We start from the raw sequence: 25,425 nt of genomic DNA, 5'->3' as shown, positions 1-25,425 counted from the left end.
CGGGAAAAAAAGTGCGGTTTAGATTCGAGTAAATACGGTAGCTGCCCAGCCCTGATCTCGAACATGGTAGTTGGCTGGCAGCATATGGAATTAGGTGCAGGGATGGTCCACTGGCTGGAAGGTGCCAAGTCTGTAATGTTGCACTCATAGCTAGCAGGAGGCCTGCTGTTAGTGGAGGCCAAGTCTTGTGGGGCAGCTTGTAGATTCATATTGACTCGTAGACTGGCATGGATCTCTCCTCAAAGCTTGTGGCTGCCAGACTGCATGCGTCTGCATCTCCCTAAATATGGACGGTATTTACATAGGCTTGGTGCGTATTTGATTTGCCAAGGCACCAATTTCCATCATGTGCCCTCAAAGAGCTTGTGCGTCAGGCTTCAAGTAATTGGTCACCATGCTGCAGGGTCTCTGTCTTTTTGCTTTGTCATTGTTATTATGCCGTTGGCACCTCAGCTGGCCTGATGCCAAATGTCGTGATGGCAGCAGATAGCCCCTGAAGTATCTGTGTCTGGACGGCTCCAGTCTGACCCACTTCTGTGGCCTCTTTGCATTAGCCGTGGAAGTGTCTTTATTTTATTCAGTCACACCAAAAAAATAGTGGTGATGCTACACACTTCCTGTCTCCCACACATTCAGCCTCCAAATCTCATCTCAAGGTCATTCTGTGAAGACTAGACATACATCCTATAAATTGATAACTGTGTACAGTACATTTCAGATTTTCTTTTACAACAATCACCTTAAAGCACAATGTTTGTTGGCTGTGTACTTAATCTAAATAGAACTCTCGTCTCCTGTGCTTCTTCCTTCATGCCCCTGTCATTAGTCACTTTCTTTCCCTCACCTCAACTTTTGTCCTTTCCCTTCCTTCCCTGTCAGTAGTTTATTATTTTATGGATGTTGTAGTTCCCTGTTTTAATGTGGGATTTTATTGGTTTTAGTTAATCTCAGGTCGGAGGGACTGATGACCGAGTAGTTTGGTCCCTTCTCCGACCAACCAACCAACCAACCAACCAGTACTCCCATGATTAGCTCACAGGCTTCTCTCATTTTCACAAATGACCATTAACTCCATTAAATGACCAATTACAAACTAGCAAGTATTATTACCAGATTCTTTACTCTCACTTCATCCCTTAATCAGTACTTAACAATAAATAGATTCACTCAATAAATTCGTTACACCCATCAAAACAGCACTTACATCAAATTTCACTTAACTGTTCCTTGTTGGGTACGTGTAACCTGTTCAAACTCGTGTAACTGTAAGTTCACTCAAGTTCCCTTGTTTTTCATCCAAAAACATTAATTAATTGACCCACCATCAACAAATTAAAAATAATAATGGAAAACTCTTTTTCTCTTAACAAATTACATTAATGTTTCATCTTTTCACAGCAAATGGTTGTATTCAATTTATCTCTTATGTTCGGAATTTCTTTCTATACGTTCAGTGGCTTCTTTGCTCGCTACTTTGGAACTTTGTCCATGCAACAGAAGTTTTCCTTATGTTTTCCCAGGAAACATCCCCTAAAATTATGCTCACACATAAACCACATATGTTACTACCACACACACAATAGGTTGCCAGCTAGTTCCACTGATTCCATTTGCTGTAATGCTAATCATAGAATGAATCCTTGCAGTGTTATGTTTCCTTGCGGCTTGCAGTAATACATCACATGAATTGAGCCTTAGTGATTTTGCATGCAGTTCAATTGGTTTTTCCATCATGGCAGATGGATCGTGCAACAGTTCCTCACCTGTGATGGTTTTGATCAGCTGGACTAATGTTCCCCCGAGTTCCAACTCACATCACCAAACAACAGTTTTGGCATGATGCCCCTTCTTACCTTCAGTATGTAGTACACTCAAGTGTCATTACTTTTGCGAACCTCCTGATCCTCAGGCACACCCTCCTGAAAGATTTTCGCTTTGTCAACCCCACCAGTAGTTTCACAAGCAGTTTTCCTGTTTCTTCTCCTACCTCCTTCCTGCTTCTGAGCAAATGGTATCACCACAGATGGTGACAAATCTGCATCCTTTGTAAATAAATGTGTCTTTTTCACTTCATTACCTGTAACATCTGCGACGTAATTAAAATCATCAGTCACTTCCTCTGCATCCTCCGCAGTGTCTTCTGCAGTTCCTCTACGCATGACACGAAAATCGTTGGGTATATGCTAAACATTTATAGAGCTTTTGTTTATAAAAATGATTGAAAAAGTGTATAAAATTGGGAGTATTGTATACAAATCTAAGGACAATGGTAGAATTAGAGAGGGTGATAAAATGATTAACCAAGTATAATAAGATGACAAATTGCACCAAAAATTATATGCATAGAAAAAATAATGATAAACAGAGAAAAATGGCAAAATGAAATTGACTGAATATTCTGTCTGGGTTCTTAATATTCTTTGAATTCATTCCACTCATTTCTGCAGCTATAACATATTCTTACCACAAATGCAGTGGAAGTGATGAAACATATACCATCTATTAATATTACCTGTTGTTTGATTATGACATACAGAATAGTTTGATCAGCAGCAACTTTTGCTACACATTCTAAAAAATCCTATAAAAATGGGAAAGATAAAATTAAAAATTGTCAGAAAATATGATGGATAAAAGATTTAATTTAATTGAGTAATGAATAGCATGTACAGTAGCAGGGAAAAACCATGTCCAAAACAAAGAGTGATCTTATCTTGCTAGATGATCATAAATGTGAATTGTTTATCATAGTTTCAAAGTGGTGCTGTACTAATGGTCTTCTTGGCCTCATGTGAGTTTTCATCAGTGAGATTTGCTTCTCTTTTAACTGAAATGAAATTTTTATATACATAATTTTTAAAGAAATTTGCTTACATTCACAGATTTTCTCCTGGATTGTGCAAATTGCTGAAGCATTTCTGCAAGGTCACCAGGACATGGGCAGCGTTCTGGCAATGGCGCAAGACTTCCTCCAGTTGCACCAGCAGCTATTGGGGGATGTACAGGTCAGCAGTTTTATCTTTTAAGTAACTAAGCTGTGAAAATAAATGTAATCAGCTGCCATAATTTTTAGTTTTCAGTGAAAATAAAAATATTTATAACATATTGTTTCATTTTAGCTGACATGTTTAGCTAAAGATTTTGACACAGCAGGACATTTGCAGCATCTAGATTTATGATATATAAGCAAAACATAATAATTTCTAGTCAGTGTATCATGCTGAATTCAAGTGACTGTGCATCTAAGACACAGATATCTGGACATGATATTTAAAAATGTTAAGGTACAAAAGACATGAATTCATATTTGGGAAATTAACATATCTCTATATGTTCTTTGGAACAGGAGAAAGGTAATGAAATCAACAATCTGCTGCTTACACTCCCACCTATTCTGGAGGTTGCAACAGATGAAGAACGTGCCAAGATTGATGAAAAAGTGGAAGCATTACATAATCTGTGGCTGAATCTGAAGAATGTTGTTGAAGCACGTATATATCTAGCACAGATATATGTCAAGTTCCATACAGTTGCTGTTGATCTTGCCAATGAATTTGATGCTCTTGATGATGAACTCAAGAAAAGTTCAGAAAAAATATCAGATGAAACAATCAGAAATGTAGAACAAAAATGGCTCTACATTCAGCAGTTATATACACAACTCCAAAGTATAGGCAATAGTGTGAAGGATGAATGTTCAAAGGTGAGTAAAGTTTTGTGTTCCAAGTATTTAGTTTAAACACTGATTGGTAATAATTGAATTTACTAGCATCATGTTAAATCAGCATATTACACCTGCTTACCTAAGGCAGGGTCCAATAGATACACTCCTCATCCACTTATCACAGAAGATTGAAGTATTTTGACAATAATAGCCAGTAATTTAAATCAGGAAGTATAGAGTAAGATAACTGGCCAATTTTCTAAGAAATGTGTTCTCTAATTTTCAGTGTGACACATATTGTTTGCTAATGCCCACAATGGCCCACAAAAACAAGCCCTGATAAAGAATGATGTTATACCTTTAATTTTAGTGTTATAATATTTCACAAATACAGGGTGTTTCAGCAGAGCGGTTACAAATTTTCAGGAGAGGTAGAGTACAACTAGACAGTGGAAATTAACATAGCAGTGCATGTTCGGAAATGCTTTCCTGGTATGGTAGCGATGACAAAAAACACAAGGAAGGAAGGACGTGAACAGAATGAGGAAACATGTATATTATGCTTGGTACAGCAGAAACCAAGAAATAATAAGAAAAGCAGACAACAATTGTCATCAGAGGAGGTGTTCGAAATTACAGTCCCGGACCATGACGCAGACCTTACATCTGCGGCACAGTGGCCAGCGAGATCAGCAGACCTCACTTGCCTTGACCAGTTCAGTTCCTCTGACTACAAGACACTTTTGTACTAAGCCCCCATTAACAGTGCTGAGGAACTTGTTACACGTATTGTGGCAGCTGCTGGGGAATTCTGGGACATGCCAGGTATTTTCCAGAGATGTGAGGCCTGCACCAATGTCTTTCTTTGATGACAGTCGTTGTCTGTTTTCGTTCTTATTTATTGGTTTCTGCCGTACTGAGCATAATAAACATTTTCTAACACTGTTTGTATCCTTCATTTTTACCGAGTGAGGTGGCGCAGAGGCTAGCACACAGGACTCGCATTTGGGAGGATGACAGTTCAATCCCGTGTCCGGCCATCCTGGTTTAGGTTTTCTGTGATTTCCCTAAATTGCTCCAGGCAAATGCTGGGGATAGTTCCTTTGAAAGGGCACGGCCTACTTCCTTCCTGTCCTTCCCTAATCCATTGAGACCGATGACCTTGCTGTCTGGTGTCCTCCCCCAAACAACCCAACCCAATCTTCATTTTTTATACGTTGTTTCATCACTGCTGTGCCAGGAAAACGTTTCCAACCATGCATTGCTATATGATTTTCCATCATCTATATGTACTCTGTCTCCTGAAATTTTGTATGCACTTGCTGAAGCACCCTGTATATCACAGAAAATGGCCATGTTAGTAAACTTCGGTATGTTCTCTACACCATACGAACTTACAAATCTTCTGCAGCTTCTCAGCAGCAAACTTCTGGGCCCTAGTTGCATTTTCCATTATTCAGACAATCTGGGCAGTATGGTGAATTTTTAAAGAGACCAAATTTCAGATTAGATGTTTTATTCATTGTGTGCACATCAGACGGTATACATTGTGATGAAGCTGCAGTACTTCTTGTGAGAAAGCTTCCTAACATGTTGGTCACATTGAAAGGCCTCAACAACGTTAGCTACTCGCTGTAATTATTAGTGACAGTATGGCCTTTTCTTGAAATTATGTCAAAATACTCCTGACATCCCAAGATATCAGCAGTATTACCTTACAAATGTTTGATTGTGACTTAAATGAGTGCTTCCACTCTACTGCTTATCCTTTGCTTGCTTCTTTGTGGTAATGCACCTAGGACATGTTCCATTTTAACCAAGAAAGAATTTTCGTTGCATGCATATTGTCTCCAAGTGCTCATGAAACATTGCATAGTGTGCATCTAGTGAATGTAGCACAGTCTCCTTAAAATGCATCAGTTACACTCGTGAAGGCAAGCTTATCGTGAATGATTTAGTGTATGGATTTGGGTAAATTATTAAATTCCATTGCAATTTCATTTATGATGACATGCCCATTAGCATGAATTCTTGTCTCTGTGTCATAGTTCACTGTATTACTTCACATGTCTACTGGTCTTCCATTCACCAGTTTGTTACTGACACCGTGTCATCCATTTTTAACTTTTCTGCCCTCTCATACACTCGACCTTTACTTAAACTAGTGTATCTATGACAAAACTTCTTTCCTCTGTAGATTTAAGATGGTTCCATTCCTTTTGACAATAAAAAAACTAACAACACTTCTTTGTTCTTGTGTGTTCTTGTTTGTTCTATGTTGTGTCATCAACAGTGATAATGACATATTGGACAGACTGCATAGGTGCATAAATCCCAGTTAGCACAACACATTTGTTAAGGAAACATTTTTGCTCTTGTAACACAACATTTCATTGTGCATGAATCTTGTTGAAAGTTAATAATAAAATTCCTCTACTGTAATAACCCATGTTCATACACATTCGTTGTTTCCAACTCTCTGCCAATTGTGACCAGTGATCTATTCATTTAGTTGTGCCAACTGCATACAAGTGCATGGTATAATAAATTAGTAGTTCAACTTAGTTACAAACTATGAATGTGTTATTATACCACAAGAAGTTTTTGAATGTAATTACAAATGGTATGAGAAGGATGGATTGCTACTCACTACATAGAGGTGGCATGGAGCCACAGACAGGCACAATGAAAAGGACTGTTAAAATATTAAGCTCTTGAAGAAACTCCTCTTTCTGAAAGAGAAAACATGCTCACATTAATACAAGCACAACTCGCACACACACATGGCCACTGCGTCTGGGTGCTGGGGCTCCAAGGCGGTGTATAAAAATCTGTCCTTTCAGTGTCATTGTTATTCCATCTTAGACTTTCCATTGTTGTATGATACAAAGGAAACATTCCATTCCACAATGTTTATCATATGTTATCGAGGACATGTAACTAAACTGTAGAATTGTAAAGTGTATTTGTTGTATCCAACAAGAATATTAATTTGTAACAGTATTAATAGTTTTCGGAGGTAATGGTTTGTATGCTGTTCATTGCCTTGTTTCATTATTTGAAATTTTTCCACAGTTTTTATAGTATATCAAATTATAACAATTGTACAGAGTATGAAAGAGGAGAAATTATAAGAAATTAATATGCAGAATTAAAGTACATGGTTTTTGGACCAAAAGGAATACTATATGTAATGCAGAGTTATATACTGGGATCCAAAATAGCATTTTCCTAAATCGTACTGATATCCATACTTTACCTATATGTGTACCAAAGGAGAAGAATGAGTTTTTGCAGTGGTGGATTGGCTCAGTTTGAGTATCTTCTTCGGTTACAGATTGGAGACCCGTATCTAGACACAAAACGTGCAGCACTATGTGTGGACACATTGCTGGAGCACTTTGGTGGCCGTCAGCTGACACTGACGCAGAGCTGGCAGATGTGGCAGAGCAGTGTGACAGTGGAACGTGAGACACAGATTCTGTGGGAGAGGAGTGTTGTTGACTGCTCAAAGGTAAGTTACTGATACTGAGAATTGGCAGTGCTAGAACTTTTATTATCCTGAGTACAACCATTTTATTAGTAGCAGAGCAGATTCAGTTTTTAATGTTTATTTTCTTCTGATTTCACTAATATGGTGGCACACAAAATTCTGGTGTCCTTCATAAAAGTTTTGATGTGCATTATTCCTCTCTTAATTTATTTAGCCAACTAGAAAGTTGTTGTTAAATGTTAATGTGATATTACAATTACAAATATGCATGAAGCATTTATTTATTAACTCTGCTGTTAATGACCATACACTACTAAGCATATAATTCCAGAAGTTAAACAATTTTGTGCAGGAAGTTTCTTATTAATAAAAGTTTACATCAAATAATCTGGTGATGTGTGCGCCTGGGTAACAGTGTATGTTGGTATGAAAAGTACACTCACTGTTATGTTCTGCACAATGAACTGATTGCAGTTTTAAAGAAAACTAAGTTATGCACAATTGTTAGATTTTTCTACTTTAAAACTTTCATCTGTAGTATATTATTTGACTACATATAATCATATTTAATTTTTTTATTGTTATTTTTACAGACTTATGATTGGGCATCCAAACTAGATGGCCACTTATACCCTGTCATGACAAGTGAAAGCTCATCATCAAAAGTGATAGTACGAGAATTAGAAGACAAACTGCAAACAGTGCTGCCTGAACTAAAAAAAGCACAAACTGAAATTGAACTAAGGGTGAAGACAGCTGAAAATCTTGTCTTAAAAGGTACTAAGCTTATACAATCCATTAGTACTAATTTTTATGCTTTATCTATACAGTAAATACTCCCAAAATCATACAGATTTAAGTGAGTGATTCACTAAAATTATACTGCAAATAATGATCATTATTTTAATGATAATTTTTGTGACTAAAGCTGTCTAGATTGTTTAACGTATTTCATTATGTATAATGACATTTAGGTTACTGCCATCATCAGATCAGAGCAGTATAGTACAGAATGTAACTGAAAGAAATTAGCAACCAAACAAACAAAAGACAATAATTAAACTGTAGTCACCATGATTTGTGACGATTTCCTGGACATTACAAAAGGCAGGATATAGTTCTCAATTGGGTGTGAGATACCCATGAATGGCAATACATGCTCTGCAATGTTCTCCCATGCTGGCTACAAGATTAGTAAGGACTTCTTGTGAAAGGGCATCCCATTTCTCCACCAGTGTGATTGACAGTTGTTGAATGGTTATTGATGGGTGTGGATGTGCTCATAAACATCTTCCCAACACCCCACATGTGCTCGATGGGATTTAAGTCAGGGAAAGGCAGGTCAGTCCATTCACCAAATATCCTCTCATTTCAAGAGCTCCTCCACCTACTCAGTTTGATGGGCTCACACATTATCATCTGTAAAAATTAACTTAGTGCTCGATGCACACATGAAAAGATGTACATGGGCAAGAAGTAGTTTCACAATAACATTGACTGGTGAGTGTTCTGTGTTCAAAGATTTTGAGTGTAGTACACCCATGCTACATTATGCCTCCCAACACCAAAACATCTAGACCACCAAAAGTATCATGTTCAACACTGTTCCTGGGTGCATTGCATGTTCCCACTTCTTGCCATATGAGGGAACATAAAACACCCAGGAACAGTGTTCAATATGATCCTTTTGTTGTTGGTGTGGGGAGGCACATGGGCACATTTGCCTCCAAATCTTTGAACACAGTACACACACACTGGTCAACATTATTGAGACACTGTATATCTCCCCCTTGTGCATCTGTCAGGATTGCATTTGGCTCTGACTTCCTTGTTATGGATGACAGTATAAGACCTCATCTAACTGCACAGGTGGGGGAGTTAATTGGAGTGAGAGAATATTCTATGAAAGGATTAGCGTGCCCATTCCTGTGACTTAAATCCCATCAAGCACTTGTTGTATTGTAGGGGAAACGTGTAAGTGCATCAATGGCCATACAGCAGTCGTCAACCACACTGGTGGAGGAATGGGATGCCCTATCACAAGAAGTCCCTACTAACCTTGTAGCCAAGATGGGAGTATGTTGCAGAGGATGGATTGCCATTTGTGGTGATCTCACACCCTATTAAGAACTGTGTCCTCCCTTTTGTAATGTCCAGGAAGTCATCACAGATCGTGGCGACTACAGTTTAATTATCGTCTTTGAATAAAAGCATCATTTTTGTTTGTCTGATTGCAAATTTCTTTCAGTTACCTTCTTTACTATTCTGTAGCTGTTATTTCTATATATGGCCCATTTCATTAAGCTGCATTACTTGGTAGCGACACATCATGTGAAAGTTACTTGCGTCCTTAGGTTTTGCACATCAGTGGATTTAGTGTGGTATATTCATATTTAAAAAGCATGTGGTAATTGCATGCACAGTTTGGCTTCAGAAAATGCCTTTAGAATCTGTAACTTTTTGACAAAGTTGTGCGTGATAAGGGTTACAGTAAGCTAATCTGTGAGATAATTACGTGTGGGAAGCTAGATTTGTGAGAAGTGATATGAACAAAGAAAGGCATAATGAAGACAAATGATAAGTGTGACAAAAATAGTCAGTAAGTTACTTGGTATTAAGAATATGATGTAAATGGGTACCTAAACAAAAATCTACTCACCGAGCGGCGGTGCGAGAACACACACACACACACACACACACACACACACACACACACAAAGGTTTAACTTTTATGAGCTTTTGGAGCCAGTGGCTCCTTCTTCTGGCGGAAGAGTTGAAGGGGAAGGAAGAGGGGTGAAGGAAAAGGATTGGAGAGGTTTAGGGAAAGGGGGTACAGAAAAGTCACCCAGAACCCCGGGTCAAGGGAGACTTACCAGACAGGGTGAGAAGGAGCCACTGGCACCGAAAGCTTGTAAAAGTTAAACTTTTGTGTGTGTGTGTTTGTTTTCTCCTACCGCCACTTGTTGAGTAGATTTTTTTAATCTATCCATTTACATTATATTGTCAATAATTGATTATTTTTTTGGTATTAGGACTGACACATTCGATAGATAATAAGCATAGAGGTATGCGGTTTCATGTGATTAACCTATTTTATTAAGCAGGTAGCTGTTATCATTATGTAGTTATTTTACTTTGTTATTGTTGTATGTATGCATCATAATGTGAAACAACAGGTAAAAGGAAAAAAGAGAAGTATGATTGACAGAGAGGACCAAAATGCTAGGCAATCAAAACCAAATGTTGTGGATGATCATAACAAAAATCACGGGAAAGAAGAATAAAAGTAAAGTCAGTGCAGAACAAAAGAAAAAACACTAGAAAACAGGAAGACAAACAAAAGGATATGGAATAGTAAAACTGTAACACAGGAATGTGTGAGTTAGGCAGTAACATAGTTTGAGGTGAAATGACATAGTAGTGGACAATACTGGAACCTGTGGTAGCACATTGGTGCTTGATGACTCACATGAAACTATTATATGACCCTGATGTCAATGGGATGCTCAATTCTTAACTTCTCCCTGTTCTAAGCCTGTGCTAAAGATTAAAACTTCAACTGAAGAGTTTCAAAGCTGGTTATTGCAAGAAAAATTAAATGCTAATAGTTACACACCAATTTCCGGAATTACCACCAGTTCTTCAAATCTTTCTCTGTTAATCTATATTTTACATTCCCAGCGTATAACTTTTCTATGTTTCCCTCAATAAAATTTTTAGCGGCACACACACACCAAAATACACGGTCCAGTCACATTAATGTGAGCGCCACCTATGTTTGATGTCAGTGTGAAGTAACCACTCACAGACAGCAGGTGGCAGCACTGGTTGTGGAGGGTATAAAATCATGTTGAAGGGGACACGGAAAACAGTGCAGGATAATTCCGCGTCAAATCACCCAGGTCATGTCACTCACCATCTCAGATTTTCATGAAACTTTGTATATTTGATTATACCTATAACAGAAGTGCTTCTGGAAATTCTTTTTGGTCTAGCACTAAAACTCTTTTTACTCTAAATTTACAATATAGCGATGTTCTGATAATTTGCCTCTGCAAGAATGCCCATACACAGTGGTATGTATCTACTGAAATTCTCTTAACCCAGGTGTGTATCAAGTTTTGGATTTGGAATTTTTCGAGAAGTTAAGAGAGGCATATGTTGCTGTTGTTGTGGTCCTCAGTCCTGAGACTGGTTTGATGCAGCTCTCCATGCGAGAGGCATATAGTTAATATAATTAACAAGAATGCATTTATTTGAGATGTAACGTGACAAAGGAAATTACAAGAAAAAATGTTAATGTATGTCACTTTCCAATTTCCGGAAAAATTACAAGGACACTGATTCCAGTTTCTGGAAAAATTACAAGGACACTGATAAACACTTGAATTCATTTTTCCAACTTGCTGGGAAGCTAGTTTTGGTCTTAAAAAATTCCTAAGGATGTAAGCTTTCTAATAACATAAAAATATTAATGGGTTTTCTTTGAACGGACACACAAATAAATCGGAAATAAAAAAGTTTTTTACTGTGATGAAAAAGGAATCATTTCAGGTAAGTTCAGCCAGTTCTGACACCTACTGCCTCAGATGCAGGGGTCTCAAATTAGCGTAGTTAAATATCAATTATGAAGCATAAAATTTGATTCATGTGCAAGGATCACCTATCAGCACTCAGTGGTTATCCAGTTGTGTTGGCATGCAAATTCCAGCCTTCATCACCAATGAACAGCAGTCATTACGAGTACATGAACCAGGTGCCTGCTACAAAGATTCATATGCAGCAAGTCTTGCTGAATGATAGTTGAAGAGACTCTGTTGATAGCCCCTTGCCTCACCTGGATTGTCAGTTGCTCAACAGTTGCACTTCTAGAATGAGATTTTCACTCTGCAGCGGAGTGTGCGCTGATATGAAACTTCCTAGCAGATTAAAACTGTGTGCCCAACCGAGACTCGAACTCGGGGCCTTTGCCTTTCGCGGGCAAGTGCTCTACCATCTGAGCTACCGAAGCACGACTCACGCCCGGTCCTCACAGCTTTCCTTCTGCCAGTATCTCGTCTCCTACCTTCCAGACTTTACAGAAGCTCTCCTGCGAACCTTGTAGAACTAGCACTCCTGAAAGAAAGGATACTGCGGAGACATGGCTTAGCCACAGCCTGGGGGATGTTTCCAGAATGAGATTTTCACTCTGCAGCCGAGTGTGCACTGATATGAAACTTCCTGGCAGATTAAAACTGTGTGCCCAACCGAGACTCGAACTCGGGACCTTTGCCTTTCGTGGGCTCAGATGGTAGAGCTCTTGCCAGCGAAAGGCAAAAGTCCCGAGTTCGAGTCTCAGCCGAGCACACAGTTTTAATCTGCCAGGAAGTTTCAGTTGCACTTCTGTTCACACGTACATAACTTTACATATGTCATTCACTTCTGACATCTACAGCCCATGAAGCATCACAATTGCCTTGATGCTGGTTTTGGATAATGCCATTTTGCCATGCCGAGTATACTTTAACCACAGTGGCACACAAACAGTTTACAAAGTTAACCATTTTGGAAATGCTTCTTGGCGTGTCCTGAAAGTCAGTGATCATGCGTTACTGGACATCAGATAAATCACTCCTTGTCTACATTATGACAACAACTGCAGGGTCATTCCATGTCAAATCACCCAATAATTCTAGTGTTTGTAACCCTCTGTCCCAGATTTTCATGAAAGTTTGTATATTAGCTTTTAACTATAACATAAGAATTTCTGGATTTTCTTTATCCCAAACCAGAACTTTTTTTGTATTGAATTAACTATATAGTTACAAAGAAAACTATAAAAAATATTAATGTAGGTCACTTTCAGATTTCTAGAAAAATTACAAGAATATTTAAAAACACTTATTTGGCATTTGCCCAACCTGCTGGGAATCTAGTTTTGGTCGTAAATAATTCACCAGATTGTAGACTTTCTAAGAAGATAAAAATATTAATGGTTTTTCTGGGAATGGGCACACAAATAAACTGGAAATCTAAAAACTTTATTACGATGAAAACCTGGCCACTCCTAGTAAGTTCATACAGGCCTGACGTCCACTGCATCAGATTTTCATGAATTGTTTTTCTCTTGTTACTGTTACCATGGTAACAACCAGTGTAAAATTTCTTTCATGTATTTATTTATTTATGTATTGTCTCTGACACCTTGTGGTGTACAGTGTACAAAGACATAGGACATTGCCTAAGCTTACATGTATGAGGGCATAAGAAACTGCCAAAAACCTAAACAAACATAGGGGACAGTTAATATGTATGATTGAATTAAAAACTGGCGTAAAGTTAAATACACATAGGAGACAGTTTACATTTTTATGGGGATGCGTAGAACATGAAGTACCGGTAACAGTAATATATATCATGCATGATGGGAACTAAGAAACAGCAATAAGTACAAATCACTGGCTTCATGTGAAGCCACTGCTAAATTCGCATTAAAATTAGAGCACGCAATATTTTTTTTTTTCTTTTTGAAATTTTCTTTTTGAAATTTAGTAATTAATTGCAGATTATAGAGTTTGTAGAAAGAGAGCCACATTTCCATCTGGTAATCTATAGCTGCAAACAATGACTGTTTCCTGTTGTTTCAGTTCAAGCATACAATGTTCAAAGTGTTTTTCTACATTCAGATGATATGTTTTGTTGATTTCACTGTACTGAATGCCGTATCTTTCATGTATTAGGCAGCCACCAACCCTTTTACTGGATCTGCAGTAGCTAGCACCCATGACATACCTTGGAAAATTAAAAAAGGAGGGCTCATCAGCTTTTTTTTCAGTGTTCAGTGAAGGGTATAATGTTTACAGTCGGAAGGTCAGACAAGCAATAAATTTCAAATTTTAGGAATTTATTCCATATAGATTGGATGTTTTGATAAAAAAGATATGGAAGGTTTCTTTAGTTTCATAAGGCCTTCACACTTATTCATAAAAAACATTTCCACACTCTGAAGGCCAACTTAATTTTATTGCTTCTGTATTACTTCGGTCTACATACACACACACACACACACACACACACACAGTCACGGCCAATTTGGAAGGTCATAATGGCGTGACACACCAATGAATATCACATTAGTATGTGGGAATTCGCTAAGACATAACTTCAAAACATGTACATCGTTAATTTCATTTTTGTATATGCCATTAGGTCCACCAGCAAGTATCACAGCATCACAATTGGGGAGACATTGCACATCTGAAGAATCAGCCAGATTTTGTAACTGATCTAGACATGCATTGGATTTGAAAAATCCTGTAGCTTTTGTGTTTACTTTGTTTAACAGTCTACTTGCAGTTCCTTAGTCATGACTATCTGCCAGTACAATTATTTTTCTCTGTCCAGAATCTAGAGAAGCCTTGATATTTTTCACTGCCAAGTTTTCATCTGTCTGAGAAGTGTTGTTTATTTGCTATGGAAGTAGGATTGTTTTCTTGACAAACGCCATTTGACATAGTGTTTCTGGTTGTAAAGTTTGTAACAGTACTGCATTTTATGACAATAGTCACAACTTGTTTTTGAAGGAATACCATTTTTGAGGTCTGAATATCTATCACAAAGAACTGCACACTTGATTTTTAGAACATCAATTTCTTTTTGCATCACACTGCTTATTTCATCTTTGTTTTTAACGTTTAAGAATTTGCTTTCACAGCTTTCAGTTATACACACTTCACAAGTCCACAAAAAGTCCTCTGTAACAAGACTTTGCTGCAATTTTTGTGAAACTAGTACTTGCAACTGTTACAGTGGGTTCCTTTTCTAACTTTCTTGTTACATATTCTACAATGATAAATACTTTTTACTTCACTATTAGTAGCCATATTTAAAACTTCTTTTACAAGTGGTGCCATATTTATCTGAACTTAATTTAGTTCTTGAAGGAAAATATTGTAAAGTTTTGAAAAAGCTTCCCATTTGGATTCAATTACTTTAGGGGAGAGGGGGAGGAGGAAACATGACTTTGCTAATTTTCAACAAAGCATCATCATATTTTCCCACATACCAGGAAAAGTGTATCTTTATGGGAAAAATGTTTAGTAACTTCACTTGACTTCTGGTAACATAGAAAATCAACTAAATTTGTCATGGACCAAACAATGATTAATTTAAATATTCAAAACGCTTTCTAACAGACCTGTACCAGGCAAGTTTTTTTTTAATTGAAACTCAAATGTGATGTGATTAAAAACAAAAAAAAACATCATGGGTTTTGAGAGACGTTATATATTAAAGTATTTGGAACATTGTTCTCAAGGTCTTTTAATGCATGTTATGTAGACTCCTAAGCTTTAGTACATATCTTATGTTTTGTTAAAATAATAAAAGTGCAGAGCTAAAAGTTATAATTTAAACTGAAATATTTTCATTACTAATATTTACTTTATTTGGGGGTATCAAATAAGCATATTTAAATGACAAGTATTCTAGACAGACAAATGTTCAAATTTAAACATGTTTAGCAGTGAAGATTCTTGGAGTCGTAAAGTGAAATATTTAATAGCATCTCTTTTTTGAATCTACTGCAAGAAATGAGGTTCTGTTAACTTCATACTGTTTTCATTAAAGTTATATATTCTTGATAATGTGCTTGATTCAGGTACACAAACAGAACATAAAATGTTTTTCAAAGCCACAAAACAAGAGTCTTCCTTCTCAGGCCTAAAGGAAGACACTGACGGTCCAGATAGGTGGAGAAAAAGTAGATCAGCACCTCCTTCTTTGTCACACACATTATTGATGAGAGAAAATCAAGTAAGGCTTTTCAGAACAAGTTACTTTTCTAATTTCTAATGAACCACAGGAAAGTGTTTTGTTATTGTGAAAATTCCTGGTACCAGGCATTGTGCAGATCGTCAAAAATCTCTTCTCGGGTTTCTTCCATGGGAAACTACATTGATTTTCTCTAAGAAATGGAAAAAGCATTCGTTAATAGTTGTCTCACAGAAATTGAAAACATCAAATGCAGTTGTTACTTGTACATCATCCTCTAGCTGAAGCTTAGCTTTTTCTCAGTACATGTTTTTCAGTTTCTCCCAGTCCATCACACATAGATTTACCGTGGCTAGTAGCAAAAAAGGAGTATTCAGTGTCAATGGAAAAATCATTTTTGTGTTCACACAAGTTTTTAAAGCCTTTTCTGTTTTTATATTAAGCAGCTCATCCATCAGTGAAATAATCCAGTTTCTTGACTCATGGGTAGTGTTTGGCCAATCACTGAACCATTTCATTCTGAACAGCATTTACGAATCCTACGTCATGATCAATATCATCAATTGTAAAGCAGTAGTTTGCTATTATCAATTTATTTGCCTCATTTATCACATAAACACAGACAGGGTGGTTTTACAGCTGCTTCTTGTCCAGTGGTAACTCTGGATTTCATTTTGAATTATAAAACTGTAGTTTTCAGCAAAGTCCATTACCAGAATTGCTGTTTCTGTTGTTAGACTTTCTTTCAAATTTTTTGGGGCCTGACACTTCAGACATGAATGAGTGTGGTATAAGTGCCTATAATTTTGTTCCAACAAATCAGTGTATTCAGCAACAGTTGCACATTCTTTACCACTTCAGTCTGATGGTTTGTTAATCCACTGGCTGAACTCAGTATCATCATTAGCATCTTTGTAAGCCAATTTTTCTTTCAAAACTTCTAACAATTTGTCATCACTGAGACAATCATCACAGTGATTAAGAATGCAGTCACAGTATTCCAAGTCACATACAAGAAATTTTATAAGTTCTTTATATGTTTCTTCATTGTGTTCCATATCGAAAAGCTGTTTTAAATTTTGATGGATACCACAGACACACACTGAATGAGTGTCTGCAGCACCAGCTAAAATACATCATTTTGGTTTTAGTAAACAAAATTTAGAAGAACCGATTTTATAGTGAACAAAATTTAGAGAAACTAATGTTAATGTTTGGTTCCTCCCATTTAAAACAGTAATATAGTTCTCTTAGGTTGTGGAGGGTAAGTCTTTTTCACATATACAGGTTCTTCTGAATGCTAAATTTGTCTTTTACTCCTGGTAACATTTGACTATATTCATTATTTAGGTGAAAACTTCATCAGTGATCATTTTACCTCTTTTTGGCTTAGAAATTGATAAAATACCCCCAGTTTCCTTGCCTGTTGAACTGCATACTCACAAACTTCGAATTCTGCCTTTTTTTTCCTAATTCTGCCCTTTTTTTCAATTTTTTCACTAAGAGGGAGGAGCTAGTGTTAAAACTTTTATTCTTTCAAACCTCCTTACACCAGCCACTTTTTCTGTCATTAACAGTATTATGGCATCAAAATCTTTGACTTTCTTAACATTTTCATCATCCATTCTATTCTCTCCACTGCCAGAAATTTCAAGGTTGCAATCCAGTGCCTGGTACACTTTTTCTTCCAAAACATGCTTCACTTTTTCTAGCTTCCATTTGCCATTTGAGGCCTTCCTGTGATTTTGAATGCAATGGAGTTTCAAGGGAAAGCATTGCAAGGCATTTAAAGTTTTATTTGCATCCTTGATACTTTGACTTTTTAGCACTGACTCATGAAATGTCACCTCTGGGTCACTGGCATCACTTTCATTTCCATCACCGATTTTAGTTTTTTGTTCACAGGTCTTATGACGTGTTGTATGAAGTTTTTTCCCTGGTTTAACTTCGGTTCTCCTAGCGCACAATTACTTCAAGGATTTTTTTAACTCTGTGCCTGTGTATTTTGAAATGATCTCAACACATATTTTGAGGGATTTCAAAAACCTTTAAGTAATGGTAACTGTGATTTCCACATATAGTTCTTTGTTATTATCTGGAAAGTTTATATTGGATCGTAACACTACCAAATTTTGTTGGTTTTAACTCAGCTCTGAAAATTTTTGAAGTGTTTTTACTGAGGTGTAGGTCACCAAAGGACGTGGTGTTTTAAACAATTTTCTGATGTGGCACAAATTCATATCTTCCATTGTAAGTAACTCAGCACTACATCAGTTAAAAATATACTACCTTACAAATAGCATGATAAATGACAATGCCATAAACAAATATGACATGTCTCACAGAAAGAAAAAGAGCAACTGTGACCAAATGGACTGATTTTGCATGTCAGTGATATTTAACAATACATGTCTGTGACTATTGCAATGGTTTCATTTATACACAGGTTTCAAGCAAGCTACTGCACACACACACAGAATACAGATGTTTAGCTGCATACATAAAAACGATATATTATATTCTTTCAAAAATCACTGAATTAATAAAATAAAATAAATTTGTCACACATAAGATTAATTTATCTGCTTAAAATAATTGATATTGAAATATCAAACAATGGAAACTCCAGGTAGGAATATCAACAATGTAGGAAAAGACAGATTGTTACTTACGGTGAAGAAGACACATCAAGTTGCAGACAGACACAATTAAAAGACACTCGCATATAGCTTTTGTCTATAGCCTTCGTCAATAAAACACACACACACACACACACACACACACACACACACACACACACACAAGCAAGCACACCTCACACACACATGACCGCCAACTCCAGCATCTTAGGCCAGAATACATCACATGGGATGCAAGCAACAATCTGGAGGGGCTGGGGAAGGGGAAGGGGAAGGGGTAGGGGCAGGGGAAGGGGAAGGGGAAGGTATACTAATGTACGAGTGGGGAGAGAGGCAAATGCTGTCTGGTGGAGTGTGCAGAGTCTAGAGTGCCAACAGGCGCAGTGGTAGGAGGTTGTGGGGCACAGAGGTTGGGAAAAAAAGGAGAGGAGTGGGGGAAGACAGGTGGATGCATTGGCAGAGGGCTGCAAATAAATAGGGTGTGGGTTGAGAATGGGGAGGAGATGATAGGACAGACGGAGTGGAAACTGTTGGGTGGAGGGTGTAGGGACAGTATGTTATTGTAGATTGAGGCTGGGATAATTATGGCAGCAGAAAATGTGTTGTAAGGATAACTCTGATCTGCACATTTGAGAAAAGCTGGTGGTGGAGGGAAGCATCCAGATGGCTCGGGTAGTGAAGCAGCCATTGGAATCAAGTGTGTTATGGTTAGCTGTATTCCGTGCCATAAGGCTGTCTACTTTATTCTTGGCCACAGTTTGGCAGTGGCCGTTCTTCCTATTGAACAGCTGGTTGGTAGTCATACCAGGATAAAAAGCTGTGCAATGACTGCTGCTGAGCTGGTAAATGCCATGGCTGCTTTCACAGCTGGCCCCAGCCTCTGGTCAGATAGGATAAACCTGTGACTGGACAGGAATAGGAAGTGCTGGGTGGGTGGATTGGGCAGGTCTTACACATGTGTCTTTCACAGGGATATGATACCTGTGGCAAGGGATTGGGTTTGGGAGTGGCATACGGATGGACTAGAATGTTGTGGGGTTGAGTGGGTGATGGAACACCACTTTAGGAGGAGTGGGAAGGATCTTGAGTAGGACGTCACTCATTTCAGGGAATTATGATAGGTAATCAAAACCCTGGCGATGATGTGGTTCATTTGTTCCAGTCCTGGGTAGTATTGTGTGATGAAGGGGACACTCCTTTGTGGCTAGTTCTTGGGAATGGTGGGAGGATTGGGGGTGTGAGGGGAAATGGCATGTGAGATCTGTTTGCGGACTAGGTCTGGGGGACAGTGTCTGTGTGTGAAGGCCTCGGTGAGACCCTCAGCATACTGAGCAAAGGAGTTTTTGTCACTGCAGATACACCATCCCCAGGTGGCCAGGCTGTATGGAAGGGATTTTTGATGTGAAAGGGATGACAACTGTCAAAATGCAGGTACTGTTGGTTGTTGCTGGGTTTAATGTGCTGATATGCAGATGGAGCCATCAGAGAGGAGGTCGTCAACATCTAGGAAGGTGGCACGTTAGTTTGAGGAGGACCACATGAAGTGGATGGGAGAGAAGTTATTGAGGTTGTGAAGGAATGAAGATAGGGTATCTTGGCCCTGAGTCCAGATCATGAAGATATCATCAGTGAACCTGAATGAGACTAGGGGTTTGATGTTTTGGGAGGCTAGGAAAGTCTCTTCAAGATACCCCATGAAAAGGTTTTCATGGGAGGTGCCATGAGGGTGCCCATGGCTGTGTTGCGGATTTGTTTATGTACCTTCCCTTCAAATGAGAAGTAGTTGTGGGTTAGGATAAAGTTAGTAATGTATATGTGGATGAGGTAGTGAGTTTGGAGTCTGAAGGATGTTGGGAAAGATAGTGTCAGTAGTGGTAAGAGCATGGGCATGAGGAATGTTGGTGTATAGGAAGATGGTGTTAACAGTGATAAGTAGGGATCCAGGATGTAAAGGGGTGGGGATGGTGGAAAGTCAAAATGGTTTGTGTCTTTGATGTGAGAGGCTAGATTAGGGGCAATTGATTTGAAGTGTTGGTCAATGAGTGCAGAAATTCTTTCAGTGTGGGCACAATAACCAGCCACAATGTGGTATCTAGAATTGTTGGGTTTGTGGATTTTGGGGAGCATGTAGAAGGTGGGTATGTGGGGTTTCATAAAGGTGAGGAGGGAAATGGATTCAGGGGAGATGTTCTGGGAAGGGCCTAAGGCTTTAAACAGGGACTGGAGTTTGTATTGGACTTCCAGTCTGGCAGAGTTTGTAGGTGGAGGAGACAGATAATTGGCGATTCATAACAACTGAGGTGGAACCTTTATCTGCAGGTAGGATGATTAGGTCAGGATTTGTTTTCATGTTGTGTATGGATTTTCTTTCTTCTAGTGAAATGTTGGTGTTCTGAGGGAGGGATCTGGTGAAGGATGGTGAGGCTAAGCTGGAGGTAAGGAATTCCTGGAAGGTGAGCAGCAGGTGGTTAGGTGGGATTTGGGAGGATTATGGTTGGATGGTGGTATGAACTGGTCGAGGCAGGGTTCATTGTTGGAATTAGAGTTGTCTTGGTTGGAGAGATTGGCAGGAAAGAAGTGCTTCCATTGCAGGTGTCAGGAGAAGGAGAGTAGGTCTTAGACAAGTCCAGCATTGTTAAATTTGGTGTAGGGCTAAAGTTGAGGCCTTTGTATAGGACAGAAACTTCTGTGAAGCTGACGGTATCGGTGGAAAGGTTAACAACAGTGAAACAGGTATGTTTTGGCACTGGATTTGGATTTAGTGGAGGGCAGGCAGGGAGTTTTGGGGGATGTGGCAAGCTCAAAAGGTCAGCTAGGCAGGATTTAGCTGTTATGAGGGGTGGATGAGGAGGAACATTGTGAGTACGCTAGGGCTTGGATATTGGTGCTCTGAGGTGGCAGTAGGATATCAGCAGGTTGGATAACTTATGGAGATGGTGTCTGGATTGCTCCTCCAAGTACTGGAGAGCAAGGGACTTAATTTCAGAGATGTTATGTGGAGTATACAGAGTAGTAGCGTCTTGTGGAGGGAGCATAGGTGGTTCTGGGATGAGTGTGCCATGGAGATGTGTTTTTACAGTACCACATTTATGAGAGCCAGGGATTGGCAGAATCTGAAAGGGTAGTGGTAATAGTGAAAGGAGGGGTAGGATCCAGAGAAAGGAATCTTTAGTTAGGCTGTTTGGGGTGGGGGGGATGCCATGGTTTGGCAGCATTTGAGAAACGAGATGTGTGACTAGGTTTTAGACAAGGAAAGGAATACTTTTCTGAACTGATGAAAGATGGAGCAAGGATCCGTTTTGGCAGGAATGGTGTAAAGAAAATGGGAATGATGCAGAAATGGGCAATATGGGTTTTGATGGTTGTGAGAGCAGATGTATAAGCGAAAAGACATGTAAAGATGCATAAAAATACACAAAAGACACTCAGAAACATGCATAGATATGCAAAAATATGCACAGATACACGAAAATACACACAAATATGTGAAAAAAAAGCAAAATATGTGAACCATGTGGAACCGCTCCTGTAATTATTCTGGCCTCCATCTACAGTAACATAGTGTCCCTACACCCTCCACCCCAACAAGATCCACTCCTTCTTCCCTATCAGCTCATCCCCATTATCATCTTCCACCCTGTTTATTTGTGGGCCTCTGCCAATGCATCTGCCCGTCTTTCCCCACTCCTCTCCTTTTTTGCTCCTTTTTGCCCCACCTCTCTTCCCCACTATCTCCTGACACTGTCACCATTGGTAGTCTTGTCCCTGCACACTCAACCAGACAGCATTTTTCTCCCTCCTTACCCATACACTACTGTCCCTTCCCCTTCCCCGCCACCTCCAGATTGCTGCTTGCATCTCATGTGATGTGTTCTGGCCTGAGATGCTAGAGTTGGCTGTCGTGTGTCTGCGAGGTGTGCTCGCTTTTGTGTGTGTGTGTGTGTGTGTGTGTGTGTGTGTATTTTATTGACGAAGGCTATAGGCTGTAGACAAAAGCTATAAGTGAGTGTCTTTTAATTGTGCCTGTCTGCAACTTGATGTGTCTTCTATGTGCTAAGTAGCAATCTGTCTTTCCCTACATTGTAGATATTCCTACCTGGAGTTCGCATTGTTTGATATTTAAATATCAATTATTTTAGGCAGACAAATTAATCTTACATGTGAAAAATTTATTTTATTTTATTAATTAAATGATGTTTGAAAGAGTATAGTATCACTTTTATCTGTATGTTTGCAGTAGCTTACTTGAAATCTGTGTGTGAATGAAGCCACTGCAGTAGTCATGAGCATGTATTGTTGAACATCACTGACATGCAACAATCAGTCTGTTTGGTCTCAGTTGCTCTTTGTCTTTCTGTGAGAGGGGTCATATTTTCTTTGTGATGCAGCCATTTATCATTCTGTTTGTAATGTGGTATGTTTTAACTAATGTAGTGCTCAATTACTTACAACATAAGATATGAATTCATGGAGTGTTGGAAAATTACTTACTACACCATGTCATTTGGTGACTTACACCTCAAAGCTCTTCAAAAATTTTCAGAGCTGAGTTAAAACAAACAGATTTGGTAATGTTACGGCCCAACACAAATTTTGCAGATGATCAAGAAAGAACTATATGTGGAAATCACAGTTATTATTACTTAAAGGTTTTTGAAAGCCCTCAGAATCAAAAGCTTCATATACATCTTGAGTTATGAGTATTTTTTTAGATAAGTACTGCTTTGCATGGACATTCTCGCAGAGCGAAATTGTCAGAACATCACCATATCGAAATGTTAATATATAGAAAAATTATCTGTGACCAAAAAGAATTTCCAGAAGTACTTATGTTATAGGTAAAGGATAACATACAAAGTTTCATAAAAATATGAGATGGAGGGTTACAAATCCTAGAATTATTGGGTGATTTGGCATGGAATGGCCCTGCAGTTGTCATAATGTAGAAATGGAGCGATTTATCTGATGCCCAGTAACTCAGGATCAGTGACTTTCAGGACAAGCCTGTAAGCATTTCCGAAATGGCTAAGTTTGTAAACTGTTTGTGTGCCTCTGTGGTTAAAGTATACTTGGCATGGCCAAATGGCATTATCCAAAACCGGCATCAAGGCAACTGGGATGCTTCATGGGCTGTAGATGTCAGGGGTGAATGATGTCTGTAAAGATACGTACATGTGAATAGACATGCAACTATTGAGCGACTGACCATCCAGGTGAGGCAAAGGGCTACCAACAGAGTCTCCTCAACTACTGTTCATCAATAGTTGCCGCATATGGATCTTCGCAGCAAGTGCCAGATTCATGCACTTGTAATGACTGCCGTTCATCAGTGATGAAGGCTGGAATTTGTGTGACAACACCACAACTGGACATCCATTGAGTGGACACAGGTTGCCATTGCAGATAATCATGTATTATGGTGCATTGGACACATGGCTGTTGGCATGCAAGGTGTGAAATGTCTTTAAACTCCCTGCCACATTTGTTAGAAGGATCCAGGCTAGACAATGGAGAGTTGTGGCTTGGGAAATGTTTTCATGATATTCTGGAAGGCACAGTCAATGGACACAAGTGTGCCCCTATCCCTGGGGACCATGTCCACCCATACTTGCAGTTTGTTTTTCCTCAGCACAGGACAATGCAATGTGCCACACAGCTCGCAGTGTATGTGCAACGGGATTAGTATATCGTAACGCCCCGGCCATCAAACTCTCTGAATTTAAATCTAATTTAGATTTTGTGGGAGCATTTCGATCAGGCTGTTCGCACCATGGAGCCTCAAGGAGTCCCTGTCAGTATGTTCTAGAACCTCACCGACTCTCTTCCTGCATTGTCTCACAGTGGTCCACACTACAAAAGGTGGCAATTCAGGCTTTTGACAAGTGGTCACCTTAATGTGACTGGACAGTATATTTGGATCATTATACACTATATTTTGTTTCCCATTCATGTTCTACAGTAATTGTTGGTGTTATTGCATTTGTTGTACAGAAATGGTTATACTGCTTTTTTGTAAACTGTTTGGCAAGAAACCACATTAATTCTCTGAGGGACGTTAACAATTTCTTAAAATATTATCTCTAATCATATTAATTAAAACACTATTGTAATGTGGAAAAATCAACTGTGATGTATGTTACGTGGAAGATGATTCACTCATACAAGGAATAGAAATAGGCTCAACATTCAGCACTGTGAGTCTACATTCCTGACATCTCCCAAATCACTAAGATTTTCTCCCTTTCCTGCATCATTTAGATTATGCATCACCACTTCCTGTGCTCATGATTCAAAACAGTTATTTGTAACATGATTAAATCCACAAAATTTAAGCTTTTAAAAAAAGAATGTAATGATCTACACAGCCATATATTCTCAGTAGATAAAAAAAAAAAAAATACAAATTGGCAGTGGCTGGGACGGAAGTGAGACAGGGTTGTAGCCTCTCCCCGATGTTATGCAATCTATATTGAGCAAGCAGTAAAGGAAACAAAAGAAAAATTCGGAGTAGGTATTAAAATCCATGGAGAAGAAATAAAAACGTTGAGGTTCGCCGATGACTTGTAATTCTGTCAGAGACAGCAAAGGACTTGGAAGAGCAGTTGAACGGAATGGACAGTGTCTTGAAAGGAGTATATAAGATGAACATCAACAAAAGCAAAACGAGGATACTGGAATGTAGTCGAATTAAGTCGGGTGATGCTGAGGGAATTAGATTAGGAAATGAGACACTTAAAGTAGTAAAGGAAAAGTAGAGAAGATATAAAATGTACATTGGCAATGGCAAGGAAAGCGTTACTGAAGAAGAGAAATTTGTTAACATCGAGTATAGATTTAAGTGTTAGGAAGTTGTTCCTGAAAGTATTTGTATGGAGTGT

At 38.6% G+C, this 25,425-nt stretch overlaps 1 protein-coding gene across 1 annotated transcript in view; it reads left to right on the top strand.

Annotated features, from left to right (window-relative positions):
* The window catches only part of LOC126259316 (titin homolog), a 951,541-nt gene that overhangs the window by 704,529 nt on the left and 221,587 nt on the right, over positions 1 to 25,425 (top strand). Inside the window, exons 19-22 of the mRNA XM_049955994.1 lie at positions 2,883 to 3,005; positions 3,347 to 3,703; positions 7,002 to 7,178; positions 7,751 to 7,934. Of these exons, the coding sequence (XP_049811951.1) occupies positions 2,883 to 3,005; positions 3,347 to 3,703; positions 7,002 to 7,178; positions 7,751 to 7,934 (841 nt within the window). The remainder of the gene's footprint in view (positions 1 to 2,882; positions 3,006 to 3,346; positions 3,704 to 7,001; positions 7,179 to 7,750; positions 7,935 to 25,425) is intronic.

The sequence above is a fragment of the Schistocerca nitens genome, chromosome 5 (genome assembly GCF_023898315.1).
Source record: "Schistocerca nitens isolate TAMUIC-IGC-003100 chromosome 5, iqSchNite1.1, whole genome shotgun sequence".
Taxonomy (NCBI): domain Eukaryota; kingdom Metazoa; phylum Arthropoda; class Insecta; order Orthoptera; family Acrididae; genus Schistocerca; species Schistocerca nitens.
The sequence above is the reverse complement of the archived record's forward strand: the minus strand, read 5'-3'. Positions and strand labels throughout refer to the sequence as shown.